Source organism: Euphorbia lathyris, chromosome 10 (assembly GCF_963576675.1).
Source record: "Euphorbia lathyris chromosome 10, ddEupLath1.1, whole genome shotgun sequence".
NCBI classification, from domain to species: Eukaryota; Viridiplantae; Streptophyta; class Magnoliopsida; order Malpighiales; family Euphorbiaceae; genus Euphorbia; species Euphorbia lathyris.
This window is the reverse complement of record NC_088919.1, coordinates 14572040-14591338: the sequence shown is the minus strand read 5'-3', so window position 1 is coordinate 14591338 and position 19299 is coordinate 14572040. Positions and strand designations below refer to the sequence as shown.

Below are 19299 nucleotides of genomic sequence, written 5' to 3'. Positions count from 1 at the left end.
AAAAGTTGAAAAATTAAAATTACTTAGAATATTAGTAGTTCTTAAAATATATCATTTTTGAAGTCGTTAAGGGTGATTTTAATAGTATCAATCGAAAAAATATTTATTTTACTAAAGTTGAAAACCTCAGTCCTTACTTTGAAAAAAAAAAAGTAAATCACAATCCCTTATCTGAAAATTAGTAAAACCATAAAGATTTTATTTAAAATTTACCCTAAAAAAACAAAAGATAGCAAAGGTATACAACATTGCTATAACAAACAAGTTACCCTATCTCCAAATATAAGATACTCTTTCAAACATCATCCACCTCATCAAAATTATCCCGAACACCATGTTTATGTAGTTCCTCAATGAATATACTAGGAAATTTTAAGCTCTGTGGACAACTTTTTATTGGTTAATTTATCAGAACATATAACTATGTGACATCTATCATTTTTTTTTATTGATCTTTCTATGTTTCATTTTTAAAGAATACAACATATTCACAAACAGCTACATATAAATAGAAATGGGATAAAATAAAACAAGTCTCAAAAGATTTCAAGTTTAAGGTCCGGATGGCCAACCCGCCCCTTGTGTCTTTCAAATAGATCTCTAAAAGCTGCAACGAACTCACCGTGTAACTCACCAATCTGCAATAACAATAAAATATTTTAAGAACCAACACAGTTTTAGTCACTAATAGAGCAAATGCAACATAAAGTTAGGAGCTGACTCGATCCGCTCATGAACAGTTCGACGTTCAGTTCGATAAAAGCAAGATCATGTTCCATTTATAAAAATAAAAGCTCGATCGTGTTCCGCTTAATTTATAAACGACTCGCGTTTGAGCTCAAAGAGGCTCGATTCATAAACAACACAAGCTTGAACACGGTGAAACTCGGATCGAAACCTCACAAGTAGGCTCGGTTATAGGTTCGTAAACAGCGCATGAACAAACTTGATTGTGATGTTCATGAACAGACTTGTGAGCAAACTCGGTTTGATTATTTTTTTAATAATTATATTTCGATAAAAGGAGGGAAATGTAAAACTATGCAGTTTATGGACATAATTAATGAACTGTTCACGAGCAAAATTCATGAATAGAATTAACAAATTGTGCAAGCAAAGCTCGTGAGCAATTAAACGAGCTAATTGCGAGCAGCTCACGTTCAAATGATTTTTTTAATAAACCGAGCTCGAATATCTTTGCAAGCCGAGCATTATCAGGCGACTCCATTACTAACCCTACATAAAGTAGCTTTTGAGCAAGACATGTAACTCTAAAACCCGACACTAACTTCTGAAAATATGTATTCATTTTGGCCATTACGCCAGAGAATGGAGTTATAACTCTGCTACAAATAACCAATAACATCAGTTGTTTTTTTTTTTTTTTTATATAATTTATTTGATTGCTCGGTTCGAAGCTCGTCATGTATATCATAATTAATTGCAGATTTACTGCTTATATAGCTCAACCCTCTCAACCCTTTGAAGCTAAATTATCATGTTACTAATTATGGTGATTATCAGAGTCTAAAACTTGTACATTGAGGGTAAATTTGGCCTTTCGACTTAGCTCGTTACTCGTATACTTGAGGGTAAATTTGGCTTTTCAACTTAACTCGTTACTTGATTCAACCCAAATTGAACTTTGAATTCAACTTGACATTTCTAGTTAAATCAGTCCAAAATGATGCATTAGCGTATGTCAACCAATTACGAGTCATATGCTGACACGTTTCAACTTTGAATTATTTTACTCCATCTGTTCTACAATACATGTCTATTAAGGTTAATACACACTAATTAAGAAATGCAATTAATTTTAAGTAAAAGACTTTGTTACCCTTGTATTAATTGCATCCACGAGTAACTTTATCTATTCCTAAGGCAAAAAGTCAACTTAAATAGGGGTATATTTGATAAAAGTACATTAATGTGCATAGATTGAAGCAAAATGTCATTTATTGTGGAATAAAAAAAAATTCTCTAGAAAGAAATCTATTGTGGAACGGAGGGAGTAACTAAAAATGATAAGTTGAAAATCAAAATGATACCCGAACCCCATTTTGGAGCAAATTGATCTTGTGAGCCAAGTGGAGGGTCTGAATTGACCCTTTATCCAAAACTTGTATCAAATAGTGCAAGCTTATAATACGAGCTCAGCCAGAATTTGGTAGGATCAATTCAGTCGAAAATCAAGTTTAGATATCAATCTGACCATTTAACTTGAAACTTGAAGTCAAATTAATCCAAAATGACACGTCAGCATGAAAAAGTGACACGTGTTAAATAATTATTAATTGCTAATCATATGTTGACAGAATTAAAGGTCATAATCATCGCTAGAATTGGTAGACTGTAGACATGATCAGTTTAGCCCAAATCGAAGTTTAGGTGTCAACTCAACTTTAAAATTGACAATATTTTTGACAAATTAGACTAAATACAATCAGTTTTATAACCTAAACATTTGTCATATTTAGGCTAATTTGTCAAATATTACCAACTTCGGGACTAAGTTGATACCCAAGCTTTGATTTGGGTTAAACCTGTCTGCCAACTTATTTTGACCCTTAATTCTATATTGACACGTGCAATTTTAAACTAATTTGATCTCAAGTGTCAAGTTAAAGGGCCAACTTGATACTCAAACTTACATTTGGACTAAATTGATCGTACTAACCAACTTTTAAAGCCAAATTGATCCTTAATTCCTAATAGAGTAGATAAAGATTGTGAAGGAGCACAAATACCTCTTCCATTGTAGGATGCGGATTTTTCTTCACTTCAATAGGTCTACCCACCACAACATGCATTGGATGTTGATGGGGCAAAAAAGACCTGAAAAATACATGCATAGAATTTCAGATGGTATTAACTGCATATCTAGCAAGCACCGACACGGTACCCATACGGCATTTTTAAAAATATGGCGGAAACACGCCAACATATATATATATATATATATATATATATATATATATATATATATATAATCATAAATAACATTAATTAGCATTATAAACCATAAATAACATCCACAATAAGTCATTAATTCATCAAAAAGAAACATTTAATACTTCAAACTATTTAAACTACCAAAAAAAAAGTGGTTGCTATATTCTTTTCATTCTATTTTGATATTTCTTTTTTCTATAAGGGTATTCTTTTATTTTTGTATACACCAACCTCTCTTTTTTGTAAAATTATTAAAAAATACCCCTATATTCTACCTAATCAATTTAGAATCCATGTCCCAAGAGTGTCCCCAAAGTGTTCCCATTATAAAAGAAGAGAAAAAAGAGAGGACACTTATTTTGGAGTATTGGGTGCATGTCCCCAAGTGTCTCCGGAGTGTCGGTCGTACTTGAACCTCCAAGCAGTTTCGGTGTTTCCTAGGCATATTTATCCATAAGAAAATTTCCTTTTTTTGTACTTTTTAGTTCCTACCACCACAAATATCCAATAAATCCTAAATTGGGCAAAATGCATATATTTGTGGAAAGATTGCAAGTGATTACTTTTACTCCCACAACAAACAAAAAAGATATAAACCAACAGTAATTGTGAAATTGATCAGTTACCATTAGATCTAGTTTTATTAAAATTCTATGGTGGAGATTAAAATAATTGTACGGGTTTAGATTTAATAAGCCTAGATCTAACGATGACTGACCAAAACTACTGGTAAACCAAATCGCATTGGGCAAAATGTGGTTGTAACATATGCTTAACACAGAGTATCTGATATATTTCTCCAGATGAATATATACTTACCCAAAAATTCCCCAAAAAATAATTGGGGTAAACTTAATTGCCCTAGCAAATTTCAAAAACAATCCTCCACCAGGTTTCCACCACTTGTACGCCTGCGACTGTCGGGAAAAAAAAACATATTAAGTTTACACTTTTTAGTGATACACGATTTAGAATTGGAAAATATACATCAAATTCACAGGATAATCAGAATTCCAACTAATATATGAAATTACAATGTTCCTGTGACCGTCATCGTTAGTACCATCGACCATGGTAAGAAAACCCCGGTTCAGACATTGAAATTTGAGGGGGGGAACATTACTTTTTATATTGCTGAAACATGAAAAAGGAGAAGGAAAAGAAAACATACTTGACCAAAGCAGAAAACTGGAACCAAAGGTTTGCCTGTTTCTATAGCTAGTTTGACAAATCCTCTTCTTCCGTTAAGGAAAGCAATCTGCAGATAAAGCGATTCATGATAAACAACCATTCTTAACTGTTTATGACCAGTAAATGGCATATGCAACTATGCTATCTTCACCAACCAAATTGAGATGAAAAGTTAGGAACACTGAGTTTAGCTAGTCGATTTGTTAGTGAACAAGCAAACATATTATCTAGAGCAAGGAACAGAAAGAGACGGCACATCAAGATGAATCATTGTTAAATATCTTCTCCAAGATGAATATGCGGAAAAAAAGGAAAAGCTACAAGAGAGAAAATTAAGGGTAACTTTGGCAACAAATAACTAGAGATTAGGAGTTGTCAAGCCTTTATTTCCATTCTCTGGGCGTTTAATAACAATCATAATTGTTAAAGGCGCGCTATGCAACCGTCAAGATAGTGAGCATTGATTGCACAAGGCGAGGCGCAGTTTAAAAGGCTCTCACTTTGTGCGCCTCGCCTAGGCTCCAGAACCCCTTAGCGCGTTAGTGCACCTTTAGCAACTATGGTGACAATAAAGAATTGGAATCGGAGATAACGAACATAAATGCTTCTATTACCTATGCATTCAATTCCTAGCTTCTATGCTTTAACTAACTGAACTGAGGCTTAGAGGAACTTGAAAAAATTCCAATATACACCAATCCAAGGAAAATAGGTCATTGATGTAAACATTAACTAAGCACGAACTTGATTGTAATGCAAAAAATGAAGTTTGTAATAATCTAGATCCTACAAAATCGGTATACTCAGTGGAATGCAATGTATACACATATATGAGTTGAAAGCAGACCTCAGAGTCGCGCTTCATTAAAAAAGTCTCTTGGACTCCACCTGGAATGACTATGCAACTATAACCCGCCTCCAGTAGGGAAATGAAATTTTTCTTGGTTGCTGGAGTAAGACCACACCATGTCCATATATGTCTTAAAAATGGTGTATAGAAGACCTAAGAATTCATTCAAATGTGTTAATAAAGGCAAATTGCAGTGTAAGTCTGTCATACAGATGGATTATGTGTGTGTGTATATAATATGTCTGTAGGATGTCTTACAGCACTACTCGCGAGGACTTTTATTTTGGGAAGAGGCATGAAACCCAAATGGTCTGCAAGTGCAGCAACACCAATGGGGAAAACTGAATGTGGCTCATAGCCGAAGACTGCAGAAGACAAGGAAAAAAGACGGTTAGTTGCAGAAACCAAGTAAGAAAGAAGGTAACGAAATTCAGCAGGATAACTGCACATGTAAGAGTAACAACATAGGGAAACATAGAGGAAAGAGCAACACTTAAATTCACATGAAGGCAAGCTGCTTAAAGTGAAAATAGATAGCAAATTGCAGACTCTATAGAAATAAGCCTTTCAGCAGGATAACCACACAGGTAAGAGTAATATAGGAAAACATTGAGGTAAGAGCAACACTTTGAATTCACACTAAGACAAGCTGCTTAAAGTGAAAATAGATAGCAAATTGCACAATCTATAGAAATAAGCTTTTCAGCAGGATAACCACACAGGTAAGAGTAGCCCCATAGAAAAACATTGAAGTTAAGAGCAACACTTGAATTCACATTAAGACAAGCTGCTTGAAATGAAAATAGATAGCAAATTGCACAAGCTATACTACAGAAATAAGCCTTTCAGCAGGATAACCACACCGGTAAGAGTAACACCATAGGAAAACAATGAGGTAAGAGCAATACTTGAATTCACATAAAGCAAGCTGCTTAAACTGAAAATAGATAAGCCAATCACACAATCTATAGAAATAACCCTTTTGTCAGCATAAGTAGGGTTGTAATCGATCTGAGCCGAGCTTTAACCTGCTCATTCTCAGCTCGGCAGGAAATAGACAAGCTCGAGCTCAAGCTCAACATCCTGTTCGTGAACTACTCGTGAGCGTCTCATTTGTTTGTTCATTAGCTTTGCTCGCGAGCAGCTCATTAATTATGTTTATGAACTTTTTGCGAGAACACCTCATTAATTATGTTCATTTGAAATTTCTTTAATTATGTTCCCCTATTATAGAAATACTATTACTAAAACAATAATCGAAATCAAGCTTTCTCATGAGCCTGTTCATGAATATTATAATCGAGCTCGTTCATAAACCCATAACCGAACTTATTCGTGAGCTTTCGAGCCAAATTTCTCCTTGCTCAAGCTCGGCTCGTTTATAAATCGAGCCGAACACGATCGAGCTTCTATAGACCCAAACGCAGAGCCACTCATGATTTACAGCCCTAAGCATAAGCATGTTGATGTTGAAGTAGAATGAATTGATCTTTGAACCCATTCTCTAGATGAACAGCATTCAAGTGCATTGACTAAGTAAAACAGTTCGATTTTGAGACGTTGAGTGATAGAACTATAAGCTATGGTATTTGAACAATAAATGACTCTGGAAGCAATTAAATCAGGAAAATGGAAATAAAATAAAAGAGAAGAAAATACAGAACAGCATGTTGTAGTTGAAGCAGAATGAATAGATCTTTGAACCAATTCTCTAGTTAAACAGGATCATTCAAGTGCATTGACTAAGTAAAATAGTTCAATTTTTGAGGTGTTGAGTGATGGAACTATAAGCTAGGGTATTTGAACAATAAATGACTCTGGAAGCAATTAAATCAGGGAAAAAATAAAAGAGGAGAAAATACAGAACAGCATGTTGTAGTTGAAGCAGAATGAATAGATCTTTGAACCAATTTTCTAGTTAAACAGGATCATTCAAGTACATTGACTAAGTAAAATAGTTCAATTTTTGAGGTGTTGAGTGATAGAACTATAAGTTATGGTATTTGAATAATAAAGAATTCTGGAAGCAATTAAATCAGAAAAATGGAAATAAAACAGAAGAAAATACAGAACAAACCATAAGCTCGATCCGAATGAAAATCACTCATGTCTTCAACATGGAGAGTGATAGGAAAATAACTGCAAGCATGTCTACATATGTTCCTGCAGCACATACATTATGATGAAAAAATCGCAATTATTCACTAAAATCAAAGAAAAAACAAGAGAAAAATCGTAATTAGGTACCTGCACAAACGACGACCTAATTGATTGTTTTCGCTGATCGGAATGAGCATAAAGAGCAAAAGCAATCCAAAAACGCTGAAAAAGCAATTGAAGCAATGACGAAACTGCTAGAACTGCGAAAAGGAAATTAAAAAAGGAGAAAGGGAAGAGAATACTTACAGTAAGAATTTGGAAAAGGAGAGGAAGAGAAAAGAGAAGAAAAGTAAGAAGAGATTGAAATGGATACAACCGAGCCATAACGCTAAAGCTACGAGTGCGAGAAAAGTGTTAGATGGATATTTATCTCTTGAATTGATAACAGTAAGCTGTTGCAGCTTCTTCTTCTCCGCCTCCGTATCCGCCATTATTATCACTACTACTTCTGCTTCTACTTCTGATCTTCTGCTTCTGCACAGGGAATATTTATTTATCTTGATAGTTTATTGAAATCTCCGCCTATATGTACCATACCTATTCGGTTGGTTGCGGTGATTTTAATTTAAGATTCATGGGAAGTAATGTTAAATATAATAATAATACTGACTTTCTATTTAATAATTAAATAAAAAAATATTTTGTTCTTATTTAAACTGGTATCTAAAAAAAAATTTCATATAGAAAGTAATTGGGTTTTTTTATTTTACTAAAACCACGGCTTTTTAGTTTAATACTATAAAAATAATTATTATAAAAAAATTTAAAAATTAAATAATTTTAATTCTTAAAAAATTTTATTTTGAAGTGGTTGAAAATGATTTTATAATATCAAACTAGAAGAATTTCGTTTTTAACAAAAATGAAAAAGCTCAACCACCACAAATATTTTTAGATACAAATTGATAAAATCTGAAAACACAAACTTTTTTTTTTGCTTTACCTTTAAATAAAATGGGATGAAATTTGACTTTGACTAGGTTTCAATATCAATTTTAATTGTACATTAAAAAAAATTGAAAATACTAATTTAATAGTTATTTAATTATTATATTTAAATTTATTCAAATATTTATTTTATTAATATAATTATAAATAATCAATTAAACTATTCAATAGATAAATATATTGAAAGATTCGATGTGATTGTTAAATAAAAATTAAATTAATATTTTAAAATTTCGATAATTTATAGTTAAATTATTTGAAAATATTTGTATAATTTCATACGTTTAGAGTTAAAATTCTTCTGTTTAAATAATAATGAGATAAGGTATTAAAATAGATGTAGTTTTTAAGAAATATCAATCTAGGCTCTACGTACAAAATAACAATATAAACTTACATTGGTAGTATGAATTTAGACATCGATAACAGAACATGATATGTTATTCATATTACTCTATTATATCTGGAAAGAAAAATCAAAACTTAATAGGATAATATAAATAACGTATTATATTTTGTTATCAAAACTTAAATTGGTATTTGTTTTAAACGTTAAATTTACATTAAAATTATTTCGTATATTGAGCCTAAATTGATATTTTAGGAGAACAATAAATCTATTTTTAGTAGGTATCCCTTCAAATAATAATTACTTTATTTCTTTCTAAAGATATTTTCTGACTATTTATTTAATAATTAAATGATAATTTCATGGGCCCACTCAGTCTTTCTGGGGTTTTCTAGTTTATAATCAGTCACGTGCGACCACCGCCAAGCACGTTTAAGCCTTTTTATAAACTCCAATAAACTTTCAACTAGTATTAAAGAAGATTAAACCGACTGCTAAAAGTAAAATAAGATTAAACCACCATTGACCCTATAGTATCTTGTATTTTGATTTGATATATAATATTAGTCATCTCATGCAAGCATAAGTAACATTTTAACAAATTTGAAATAGAAAAGTTAACTAATTTATTAATATACCGATCTGGTTCAGAGTGGGTGGTATCAGGGTAGAAAGGTTGAGTAAAAGTGGCTCTAAGAGATGGTGATGGGGTAGGAATGAACTGAATTTCACATCGAAAATGGAGATAGTGATTGAGACTTATTAGTAAGATGAGAATCCAATATATGCAGACGCGTTTTAAAGCCGTGAGGCTTAATATGTTGGATTTGGACCAAAGTGAACAATATCTACATGTTATTAGGCCAATATGTTATAATTGGTATCAGAGCCGTTTCTCCATATACGATGTGTGGTTCGGGGACGAACCGGACGGAAGCTGGTGGACTTGTAATGACCCGGTTCATAGTGTGTGGTGCTGGGGTAGAAAGTTTAAGCAAGGAGCGGCCTTAAGGGGCGACGATGAGGGACATGAATGAACTGAGTCTCACATAAAAAATGGAGAAAGAGTGATTGTGGCTTATTAGTAAGATGAGAATCTGATACATGCAGACGCGTTTTAAAATCGTGAGGCCCAAGGTGTTGGATTTGGGCCAAAGCGAGTAATATCTACATGTTATTAGGTCAGGATGTTACAATTGGTATCAGATCCGACTCTCCGTGTATGATGTGTTGTTCAGGGACAAACCAGTCAGAAACTGGTGGACCTGTAACGATCCGGTCTAGAATGGGTGGCGCCGGAATTGAAAGCCTGAGCAAGGAGTGGCCCTAAAAGATGGCGATGAGAGACATGAATGAACTGAATCCCACATCGAAAACGGAGAGAGAGTGACTGTGGCTTATTATTAAGATAAGAATCCAATACATGCAGATGCGTTTTAAAGTTGTGAGACCCAATGTCTTGGGATTTGGACCAAAGCGGATAATATCTACATGTTATTAGGCTAGGATGTTACAATTGGTATCTGATCCGACTCTCTATGTACGATATGTGGTTTGGGGACGAACCATGATAAAGCTGGTGGGCCTGGGTCCAGAGTGGGTGGCACTGAGGTAGAAAGGTTGAGCAAGGAGCGGCCTTAAGGGATAGTGATGGGGGGGCAGGAATGAACTGAATCCCACATCAAAAATGGAGAGAAAACGACTGGGGCTTATGAGTACGATGAGAATCCAATACATGTAGACGCGTTTTAAAGGCCCAAGGTGTTGGACTTGGGCCAAAACGGACAATATATACATGTTATTAGGCTAGGATGTTACAATTAAGGTATGTTTGTGTCACACCCGATCCAAATCGGCATCGGGTATGAATGGAAAATAGGATACCGAATGCCTAACAGCCTGAAAGCCGAACCGATTTTTTAATAGATAAAAATAATTTTGACTACCTAAAGTTTTATTATTTATTTGGCTTGGACTGATAATTCTATCAAGCTTCCTACGTATCCCGAACATCTTTTAATCTTTAAATCGGGAATCAAAGCTACGTAGTTCTACCTATTTTTAGGTAGTTCGATTAACTTATCGACTCGTTGATTGACACGTTAATGATTTAATTGTATAATTCACTTTATTACTATATATATCATTTTATCAAAACAGATCAAATTGAATAAACGGATCAAATTGAATAAACGTTTTATTAAACCAACATTTTACCAAACCAATTCGTAACCAAACAAACTTTTTATCAAAAACAACTCATAATCGAAAACATAAAACCTTATATCCAAATCAGCCCATATCTGAAAACATAAAACCTTATATCAAATCAACTCATAACCGAAAACATAAACCGTATATCCATTCTAGAGTTTCTCCCCTTATGTATCAATCCATAACCACACATATCAGAAATCACATAATCGAGACGTCTCTTTAATCTTGCCTAATCTCGTATTGGTCTTACCCCACACTTCGCTGCCAATACCCGACTAGGTCTTTACAATGTGTACACAGGCCATGTCCCTCACTGAATATGGTCTTCAAATATCAAAACCACCGGTCCGGATTACTCTAGATGGATATAAAAATTCAGAAGATCATAACGTGTTCAAATTTCCTTTCACAATCAAATTCCAAACTATTTCATAACCATAAATCATTTGGCTTCAATTAGCTCTTTTGTAAAAATAACCACAATTATTCAAATATACTCTTGAAGTTACTCAAAATAGTTTACAATCAAAATACATAGTCATTTAAAATCAAACGCACTTTTAATACAACTAAAATTGTCAAAATTCGTATAAAATCATCGATTCGTAATTTAATCCAACTCTAAGAATTAAATAGCTCAAATATTCATATCGATTTAATAAAGTAAATATTCTTATCGGACTACTTTCGATCACCGAAACAAAAATTCTAAACCAAATATTAGACTCGTTAAACCACGTTAAACTATTAAGAGTATAAAGGGGCGGCCCGGTCGCATTACGCGTCCCCGCTGAGAGGGTCCGGGGAGGGGTCCCACCACAAGGGTGTATTGGGGGCAAGCCTTCCCTTGCCAATTTAATTGACAAGAGGCTGCCCCTAAGACTCGAACCCGTGACCTCTGGTCACACGACAACAACGTTTTACCGTTGCGCCAAGGCTCGCCCTCCTAAACTATTAAGAGTATATTCGTCCTAATTTTATATCCAAATTATTCTACCAACTTTTATATTCAAATTATTCTACCAACTTTTATATTCAAATTATTCTAAACTCTATTTAACAAATATCGGTATTGATCCTTCTAATTTATAATGTATTAGTTTTAACTCGATAATTTAAAGTCACTTAAATATTAATCGAATAACTTAAAACTAAATTTTAAACCAAAAACGTTTATCGGACTATTCTCGTTTTCCAGCAAAATTGTAACGTGTGAACTAAACTAATACCGTTAACTCCGACCGAAGGTTCAGTTAGACTTGTGACACTGCTACGAATCTTTCCGTACAATTTTTATATTCTAAACGCTTATACAAATTTTATATTAACACAATATAAAATAATCAACTATTTTTATTGGTCTATTTTGATATCTAAGATAGTAATTTAAACCGACGTTAATTTGTACTGATATATCTCTAAACCCGTGGTGCTGTTAAAAACCTATTAATACCGAATTAAATTTCAGCTCAATAATCTAAGAAAGACTGTCTAAATTTTATATTTTTATTAGTAACATGTAAACTTAATAAATTATTATAAACATCAGACCCGATCTTACTCATAGAACCGACCTTACTCATAAAACATTTTAAAGATAATTTAGATCTAAAATAGAGTTACCGAAATATCGTCGTCGATCACCGAAAGTTCGTTGGTGTGATCCGTCACAGCCTCTAATTCACGTTGTTATCAAAAGATCAATAATGATAATTTCGTATCCTATTTCTTTGCGATTTGATCGAACCGAATAACAAAATTCCCAATATCCATAATCTTAAAATAAAGGGAAACACTTAGATATGTTCTTTCAAAAGACATGTATATATATCTTTTTTTTTAACCCTTTTTTCTCGTTGAAAAGAAACCCCCTTAATTTCTATTAGATGTCCCCATTTAGATGAAAATCTCTCCTTTTTATACTAATTAAAAAGTAAAGACATATATATTTATTTATTTATTTTATAAAATACTAAATGTCCTTTATTTATACAATTTAAAGACATGTGTTTGAACATGTATTTATACTTTTTACAAGTGTTTTATTATATCTCCAATACATGCCACGTTTTTTTTTCATTTTATTATTATTATTTTTTTCTTAACCATCATCCTTTTTTTTTTTATTAAAAGTATACAAATTAAATATTAAGAATTTAATCATAATTTATTCTTTTTAATTCTTTTAACCCGTAAATTAAAACTATTGATTGAGAAAAAATTCAGTTAAAGTCCTTTTAATATAATTTCTTTTAAATTTACACCAAAACTTTTAATTTATCATTAAACACATTAAATTAAACCCAATAATATATTTAAAATCGTAATTAATTAACACTATAAAATTATAGTATAATCTTTATCGAAGATTGGAATTTTAGGTACGGACGTGACAGTTTGGTTAACTTGTTTGTTGTTGATGTTAGTTGTTTGTTATTAGCTGTTTAATTCATACTGTTTAGTAAAATTATGCTGAATTGTTGTTGTTAGTATCTAAAATGTCTAATATGGATATGTTTTAAATTAATCAATAAAATAAATTATAAAAATAAAACTAGATACACAAATAAATAATTTAAATAAATAAATTAATAAATTAAATTAAAGTTTTATTCAACCAAGTAAACCTTGTTCTTTCAATATTGATATGAGATATAAATAATGTTTAAAAATAAACATGTTTTGTACAAATAAAAAAATAATTTTATCAATATCAAATAATTAAAGATAATTGTTCATGAAAAGCTCCAAAAAAAAGTTTTTCTGTGAAAAACTCTGAAAGACCGTTGTTTCCATAAAAAGAAAAACTAAACAATGTTGTTTTTTAAATCTAACCATACACTATATTTTATGCGGTTTGGAGTAAAACACTAAACGTTGCCCTGAAAATCTGATACAGACACCCTCTAAATTTTATCACATGAAATAATTTTTGACACGTGACATGTATATATAACAATTGTTTTAAAAAAAAAATTACGTATAAAATTAATATATGAATAAGTAAGGGATTATTTTTTTCTTATTTATCCAAATATTAAGTTCGTATGAAAAAAATTAAAAATTGCTATGTTTATATGCCACATGCTAATATTTTACAAATCAATAATTCAAAATGGGTTATGTCATCTATGAAGATACTTTGGAAGACAAATGTTACCAAATAATACCATAAAAAGCAAATAACAAAGATTTTAGATAACACATGACAAAATAAGCTTTTTTCCTATTAAATGTTAGCGATGATTTTAAAAAACAATCATATGGTCACACTAATTTACAGATATAGTGTTCTTTTCTTCTTCTTTTTTATCAAAAGTAAGACTGTGATTATCGTGGTTCTGAAATTGAAGATTTTTTTATTAATACCTAAAAAAAATGATGATATGACAAGGTGTAATTTTGTCCAATTTTTTTTTCTCCTTTTTAACTTTTCAAAAGTTAGAAATATATATTTTTCTTCCTTTTGACTTTTTAAAATTTTGAAATTCTTCCAGCTGAATTTCAGTAATTTTAGAATTCCTTCAAAAATTCAAATTAAAAATGAAAGAATAAAAAATATTAGAATAAAAAGGAAGAACGAAAAGAGGAAGAACGAGAAGAGGGAGAACGAGAGGCTCCTGCTCCTCTTTCTCTCTACGCTCCTGTTCCTCTTTCTCTCTACATTTTCTTCTCATTTGTAAGTTTTTTCTTCTCATCTGCATGTTGTTGTTGCGGCCATCCATCTGCTTCCTTCTCACATTTGTTTTTATTTTTCTCCATTCTAGCTTTCTAATCAGATTTACTTAAAGGATGAAAAAGGAAGCTCGTCTCATTTATGTTTTAGACCTAGTTTTTAGTTTCATATTTACTTTTTTTTTTTGTTGGTTTGAAATCTATATACCTTATCAAACTTTTTTTCCGTTAGATCTACACCTATTAGCTATACTTCTTTCATTTATTCTTTTTTCAATTTTAGCAAGAGCGGAAAATGTTTATCTTGTTCGTAGATCTATAGATCTGCGTGTTGCAAAAAAGGCCTTAGATCCAAATGTCCGGAGAGGTCGTTATTGGCCAATTTTGGCAAAATAAAAAAAAATATGTAAAATTTTGAAACCACATGGTTGTGTTTGCAAAAAAAAAAAAAATATCATAGATATCGGTCTGCAAATTGCCCAAACCATAAGGTAGTTATTTGTAATTAATCCTAGTATTTATGTTGTGTTAAATCCTAAATTATAAATGATTTGTGTTAGTTAACTTTAAATTTAATATTTATATTGTATTAAACTAAATATTTGTTTTTAGATTTATGGAGTTTTCTATTATGTTTAATTAAATGAGAGTTTATTATATATATTTATTAATTTATATATAATATATTTACGACATCATTTGGTTGAACCATTCCGATTGAACTAGTGATCCAGTCATCACGTCGGTTCGATGTTTGGTTCGGTTTTTAAAACATTTGACAATACAAGAAAGTCGGAATATGCAGCTAAGGAATACAAAAATCCCTGAACGATTCAAAATGCAAAATAGGCTCTGTTTGTTTGCTAGAAAATATTGTACTTTGAAAAAATATTGGGTAAGAGAAAATGTTATATTGAAAAATAAAATATTTTACAGTAATTGGTTACAATAACAGAAATTGAGAAGAAGTGACGGATGATTATTGCTTTCATAATCGTAAAAAGAAATGGAATAGGATACAAAAGTTTACAAAAAATATTTTACATAAAACATTTTCTTTAATTTCTTCCTATAATTTTCTGTTAATTAATTTAAATTTTTTTATTGACTTATTTTTTTAAATAAACAAACACCAAAAAATAAGAAAAAATCTTATACAATATTTTTGTACGAATAAACGGAATCTAAATGAAGAGAAACGAAAAACTTTATTTCATAAAGTTAGAAATATGATTCTATGGACTAGAACAATTTGTATACATGTGGATGGTTGATGTGATTTTAGTGATAGATAGATCATGGGAATTAATGTAAATAGTACTAGTTTTCTAACTATCTTTAATAATTAAAGGCTTAATATATCATTTGTCTCTTTAACTTGTCTAAAAAAATTTAATTGGTCTCCTGAACTTTTAAAATATTTTAATAGTCTCTTAAATTTGTATAAAATATTCGGTTAGTTCCTTGAATTTGTGTAAAATATAATCAATTAATCACTCAATTGTAAAAAAATAAGTTAAATGAGGAAGATATGTTGCACGTATCTTAAAAAAGTAAAACGACCAAAGTCGGTGTATGCGATTCTAATATTAGAGAAGAAATTTGTTTATAGTTGAAGAAATAAAAACTTTTTTTAATATGTTTTAATCTATTTTGTGAATTATGTAATAACATTCTAAGACACGTGCAACATATATTCCACATTTAACTTACCTTTTTTTTTATAACCGAGTGATTAATTGATTATATTTTACGCAAATTCATGAGCTAATTGAACATTTTATACAAGTTCATAGGACTATCGGGACACTTTGAAAGTTCAGAGGGCCAATCGAGTTTTTTGGATAAATTCAGAGAACAATTGATGTATTAAATCATATTTTAATTGTAATAAACAAGGCTTAATACATCATTTGTCCCCTGAACCTGTCCAAAAAGTTTGTTTAGTCCCTGAACTTTCAAAGTGTCCTGATAGGCTTCTGAACTTGTATAAACTATTCAGTTAACCATTCTGAACTTGCACAAAATGTAATCAATTAATCACTCGGTTGTAAAAAAGTAAGTTAAATACGGAAAATATGTTACACGCACCTTAGAATATTATTACATAATTCACAAAATAGATTAAAACATATTAAAAAATAAATCTTACTTGTTTACTTATAAAACATTTTCTTATCCAATATTAGAATCGCATACCCTGTTTTTGGTCGTTTTACTTTTTTAAGATGCACGCAACATATTTTCTATATTTAACTTACTTTTTTTTACAACCAATAACTAATTTATTATATTTTATATAAATTCATGATCTAACTGGATATTTTATGTAATTCGAAAGAAGTCAATTGGAGATAAATAATACATTAAGCCAATATATAATTAAAATATTATATTACATTACCTGCATTACACAGGTGTTCACACTAGTATCATTGTATGGACTAAAAACAATTTGTATGCATGTGGATGGTTGAGGTGATTTTAATTTTAATTTTGGCTTAATATATCATTTGCCCCCTGAACTTATCAAAAATAGTTGATTGGCCCCTGAACTTTCAAAGTGTCTCGATAGCTCCATGAACTTGCATAAAATATTCAGTTAGCCCCCTGAACTTGCATAAAATGTAATCAATTAATCACTCGGTGGTAAAAAAGTAAGTTAAATGCGGAAGATATGTTGCACGCATCTTAAAAAAGTAAAACGACCAAGATCGAGGTATGCGATTATAATATTAGAGAAGAAAATACTTTATAGTTGAATAAGTAAGAAATTCTTTTTTAACATGTTTTAATATATTTTGTGAAGTATGTAATAACATTCGTGTAACATATCTTTCGCATTTGACTTACTTTTTTCCAACCGAATAATTAATTGATTACATTTTATGCAAGTTCAGGGGGCTAACTGAACATTTTATATAAGTTTAGGGAGCTTTTGAGACACTTTGAAAGTTCAGGGAGCCAATCAACTATTTTAGACAAGTTTAGAGGACAAATGATGTATTAAGCCTTTAATTTTAGACCATGGGAATTAATGTAAATAGGATAATAGTACTACTTTTCTAACTATCTTTAATAATTAAATTATTATTTTATAGGCCCACTGGAATCTTTCTGGTGCTTTCTGGCTTATATTCAGTCACGTGAGCCCATCGCCAACCTATTTAAGATTTTTTCTTTTTATGAACTGGCAACATCAGGACCCGCTAGCAGTTCCCATCCTAAACTTTTATCTATTTATTTTTTAATTATTTGTATTCGTCTCGTTACTCTAACAGATATATTTTCTATTAGGCCGGTTTGGTTATATTTTCTATTAGGCCGGTCTTGTATCTAGGTCCATGATGCACAATCAGTGGCAAATATAGGATTACTCGATTAGGGGACCGATTTTACACATATTTTCGGGAAATTTTTTTTTGCTAAATCGAACTTGCTTAATTTTTTTGTATATATGAGTGTTATAATTTGAATTGTCAAGAACCACTTTTAAATATTAATGTACAATTTTTCAAAATTAAGCTAGATTTCGTTTATAGTCCTAACATGTAAAAAAAAATTGATTTCAGATGACCTACCAAACCAACAATAATAATAATTTGGATTTATAGAGGCGTAACATGCCAAAAAAAATTAGAAATCTGGATTTAGGAAGTACCTAATAGGTTCAAAATATTGAAATTTTGAAGTTTGGACAAACCTAACACTTGAGATATATTTAATTTTCTTTATTAGTTCAATACTAGTTTCTAAAAAAATTATAACTTTTTTACATTTTTTTTATGTTTAGTTTTAAAATTTTAAAATTTAATTTAGAAATTAAGTTGTTTGAGTATAAAAAATAAAAAATTAATACTGGTAATATAGTTTTATAATTATTGAAAAATAAAATTTAAATAAACAAACATTTTCTAAAATAAATTAAGGTTGGTTGGAATTGAACCTAGGACATTTTAAAAAGAAACAAGTGTTTTAAACATCTTATCTACTTTTAAACAATGAAATATTATTACATAGTTTCTATATAGACTAATATTAGGAAGGGTCGAAACTACTCGTGACTATGGTATTTCCAGTGGCCGGAGGGGCCCAGGCCCCCTGTATACGCCCCTGTGCACAATCCTAGGGTCAAGGGTTGGAAGTGGTGCAAAATTTTTTTAATGTATTAAAGTTAATTTATTTTAATATAAATAGTGATAAAATCATATAGGAATGTCTAATTCTTTCCTAAATTGTCAGGCCCGACCCTGCTTCACGTCCCATTTAGTTCGTGGATACCCGCAGATACCTTTATCCGTTAAGAATCAATAAATAAAGGGTTAAGGTGCAAACATACCTCTAACGTTTTGGATCAGACGCAATTTTACCTCTAACGTCTAAAATTGTGCAATTTTACCACTAACGTTGGAAGGCAAGGGCAATTTTACCCCTAACGTTGATAAATTGGATCAATTTGAGAAATAATTCATCAAAGTGTCTTCTCGATCATGAATCTTGTCATTTACACTTCACACGTGCGTCATTTTATCAGTTACAAATCACAAACATATATTGGGATGTGAAAATAATAATAATAATAAAATATACTATCTTTTGTACGAATTAGATAACAAAAATTCAAAAAATTCATTGAATTTATATATATTAATGTCAAATTCTATTATTAAATTATAAAAAAAAATATGAAATCTTTTTTAGAACGGATTGATATGAATTGGTGCAGAACCAAGAGCAAAAATGTCTATGTTTTATAATAGTGTTTAAAATTGACACAAATTATCAACGTTAGGGGTAAATTGCACAATTTTAGACGTTAGGAGTAAAATTGCTCCTGATCCAAAATGTTAGGGTATTTTTGCACCTTAACCTATAAATAAAATAAAAAATATTACAAATTTAACAAAGTATAAATTTAATAAATCATTCATCTAAAAATTAAACAAATTGAACC

At 30.8% G+C, this 19299-nt stretch overlaps 1 protein-coding gene across 1 annotated transcript; it reads right to left on the bottom strand.

Moving 5' to 3' along the window:
- Window positions 1–360: 360 nt before the first annotated feature.
- LOC136208865 (diacylglycerol O-acyltransferase 2) lies at window positions 361–7708 on the bottom strand. The gene is made up of 9 exons (XM_066000124.1): window positions 7403–7708; window positions 7244–7318; window positions 7074–7159; window positions 5255–5361; window positions 4994–5149; window positions 4127–4213; window positions 3775–3872; window positions 2751–2838; window positions 361–638 (listed from the first exon to the last, which is right to left on the bottom strand). Exons 1-9 carry the CDS (start codon window positions 7585–7587, stop codon window positions 537–539), a joined length of 984 nt encoding a protein of 327 aa, XP_065856196.1. The 5' UTR covers window positions 7588–7708; the 3' UTR covers window positions 361–536.
- Window positions 7709–19299: the final 11591 nt, after the last annotated feature.

Bases quoted from the DNA above. Each gene is read 5' to 3' on its own strand.
- LOC136208865 (XM_066000124.1), bottom strand. From the start codon at position 7,587: ATGGCGGATACGGAGGCGGAGAAGAAGAAGCTGCAACAGCTTACTGTT. The intron at 2,839-3,774 runs GTAAGTATATAT...TGTATTTTTCAG, and splicing joins ATTTTTTGGGGAATTTTTGG to GTCTTTTTTGCCCCATCAAC. The intron at 639-2,750 runs GTATTTGTGCTC...TTGTTATTGCAG, and splicing joins CGCATCCTACAATGGAAGAG to ATTGGTGAGTTACACGGTGA.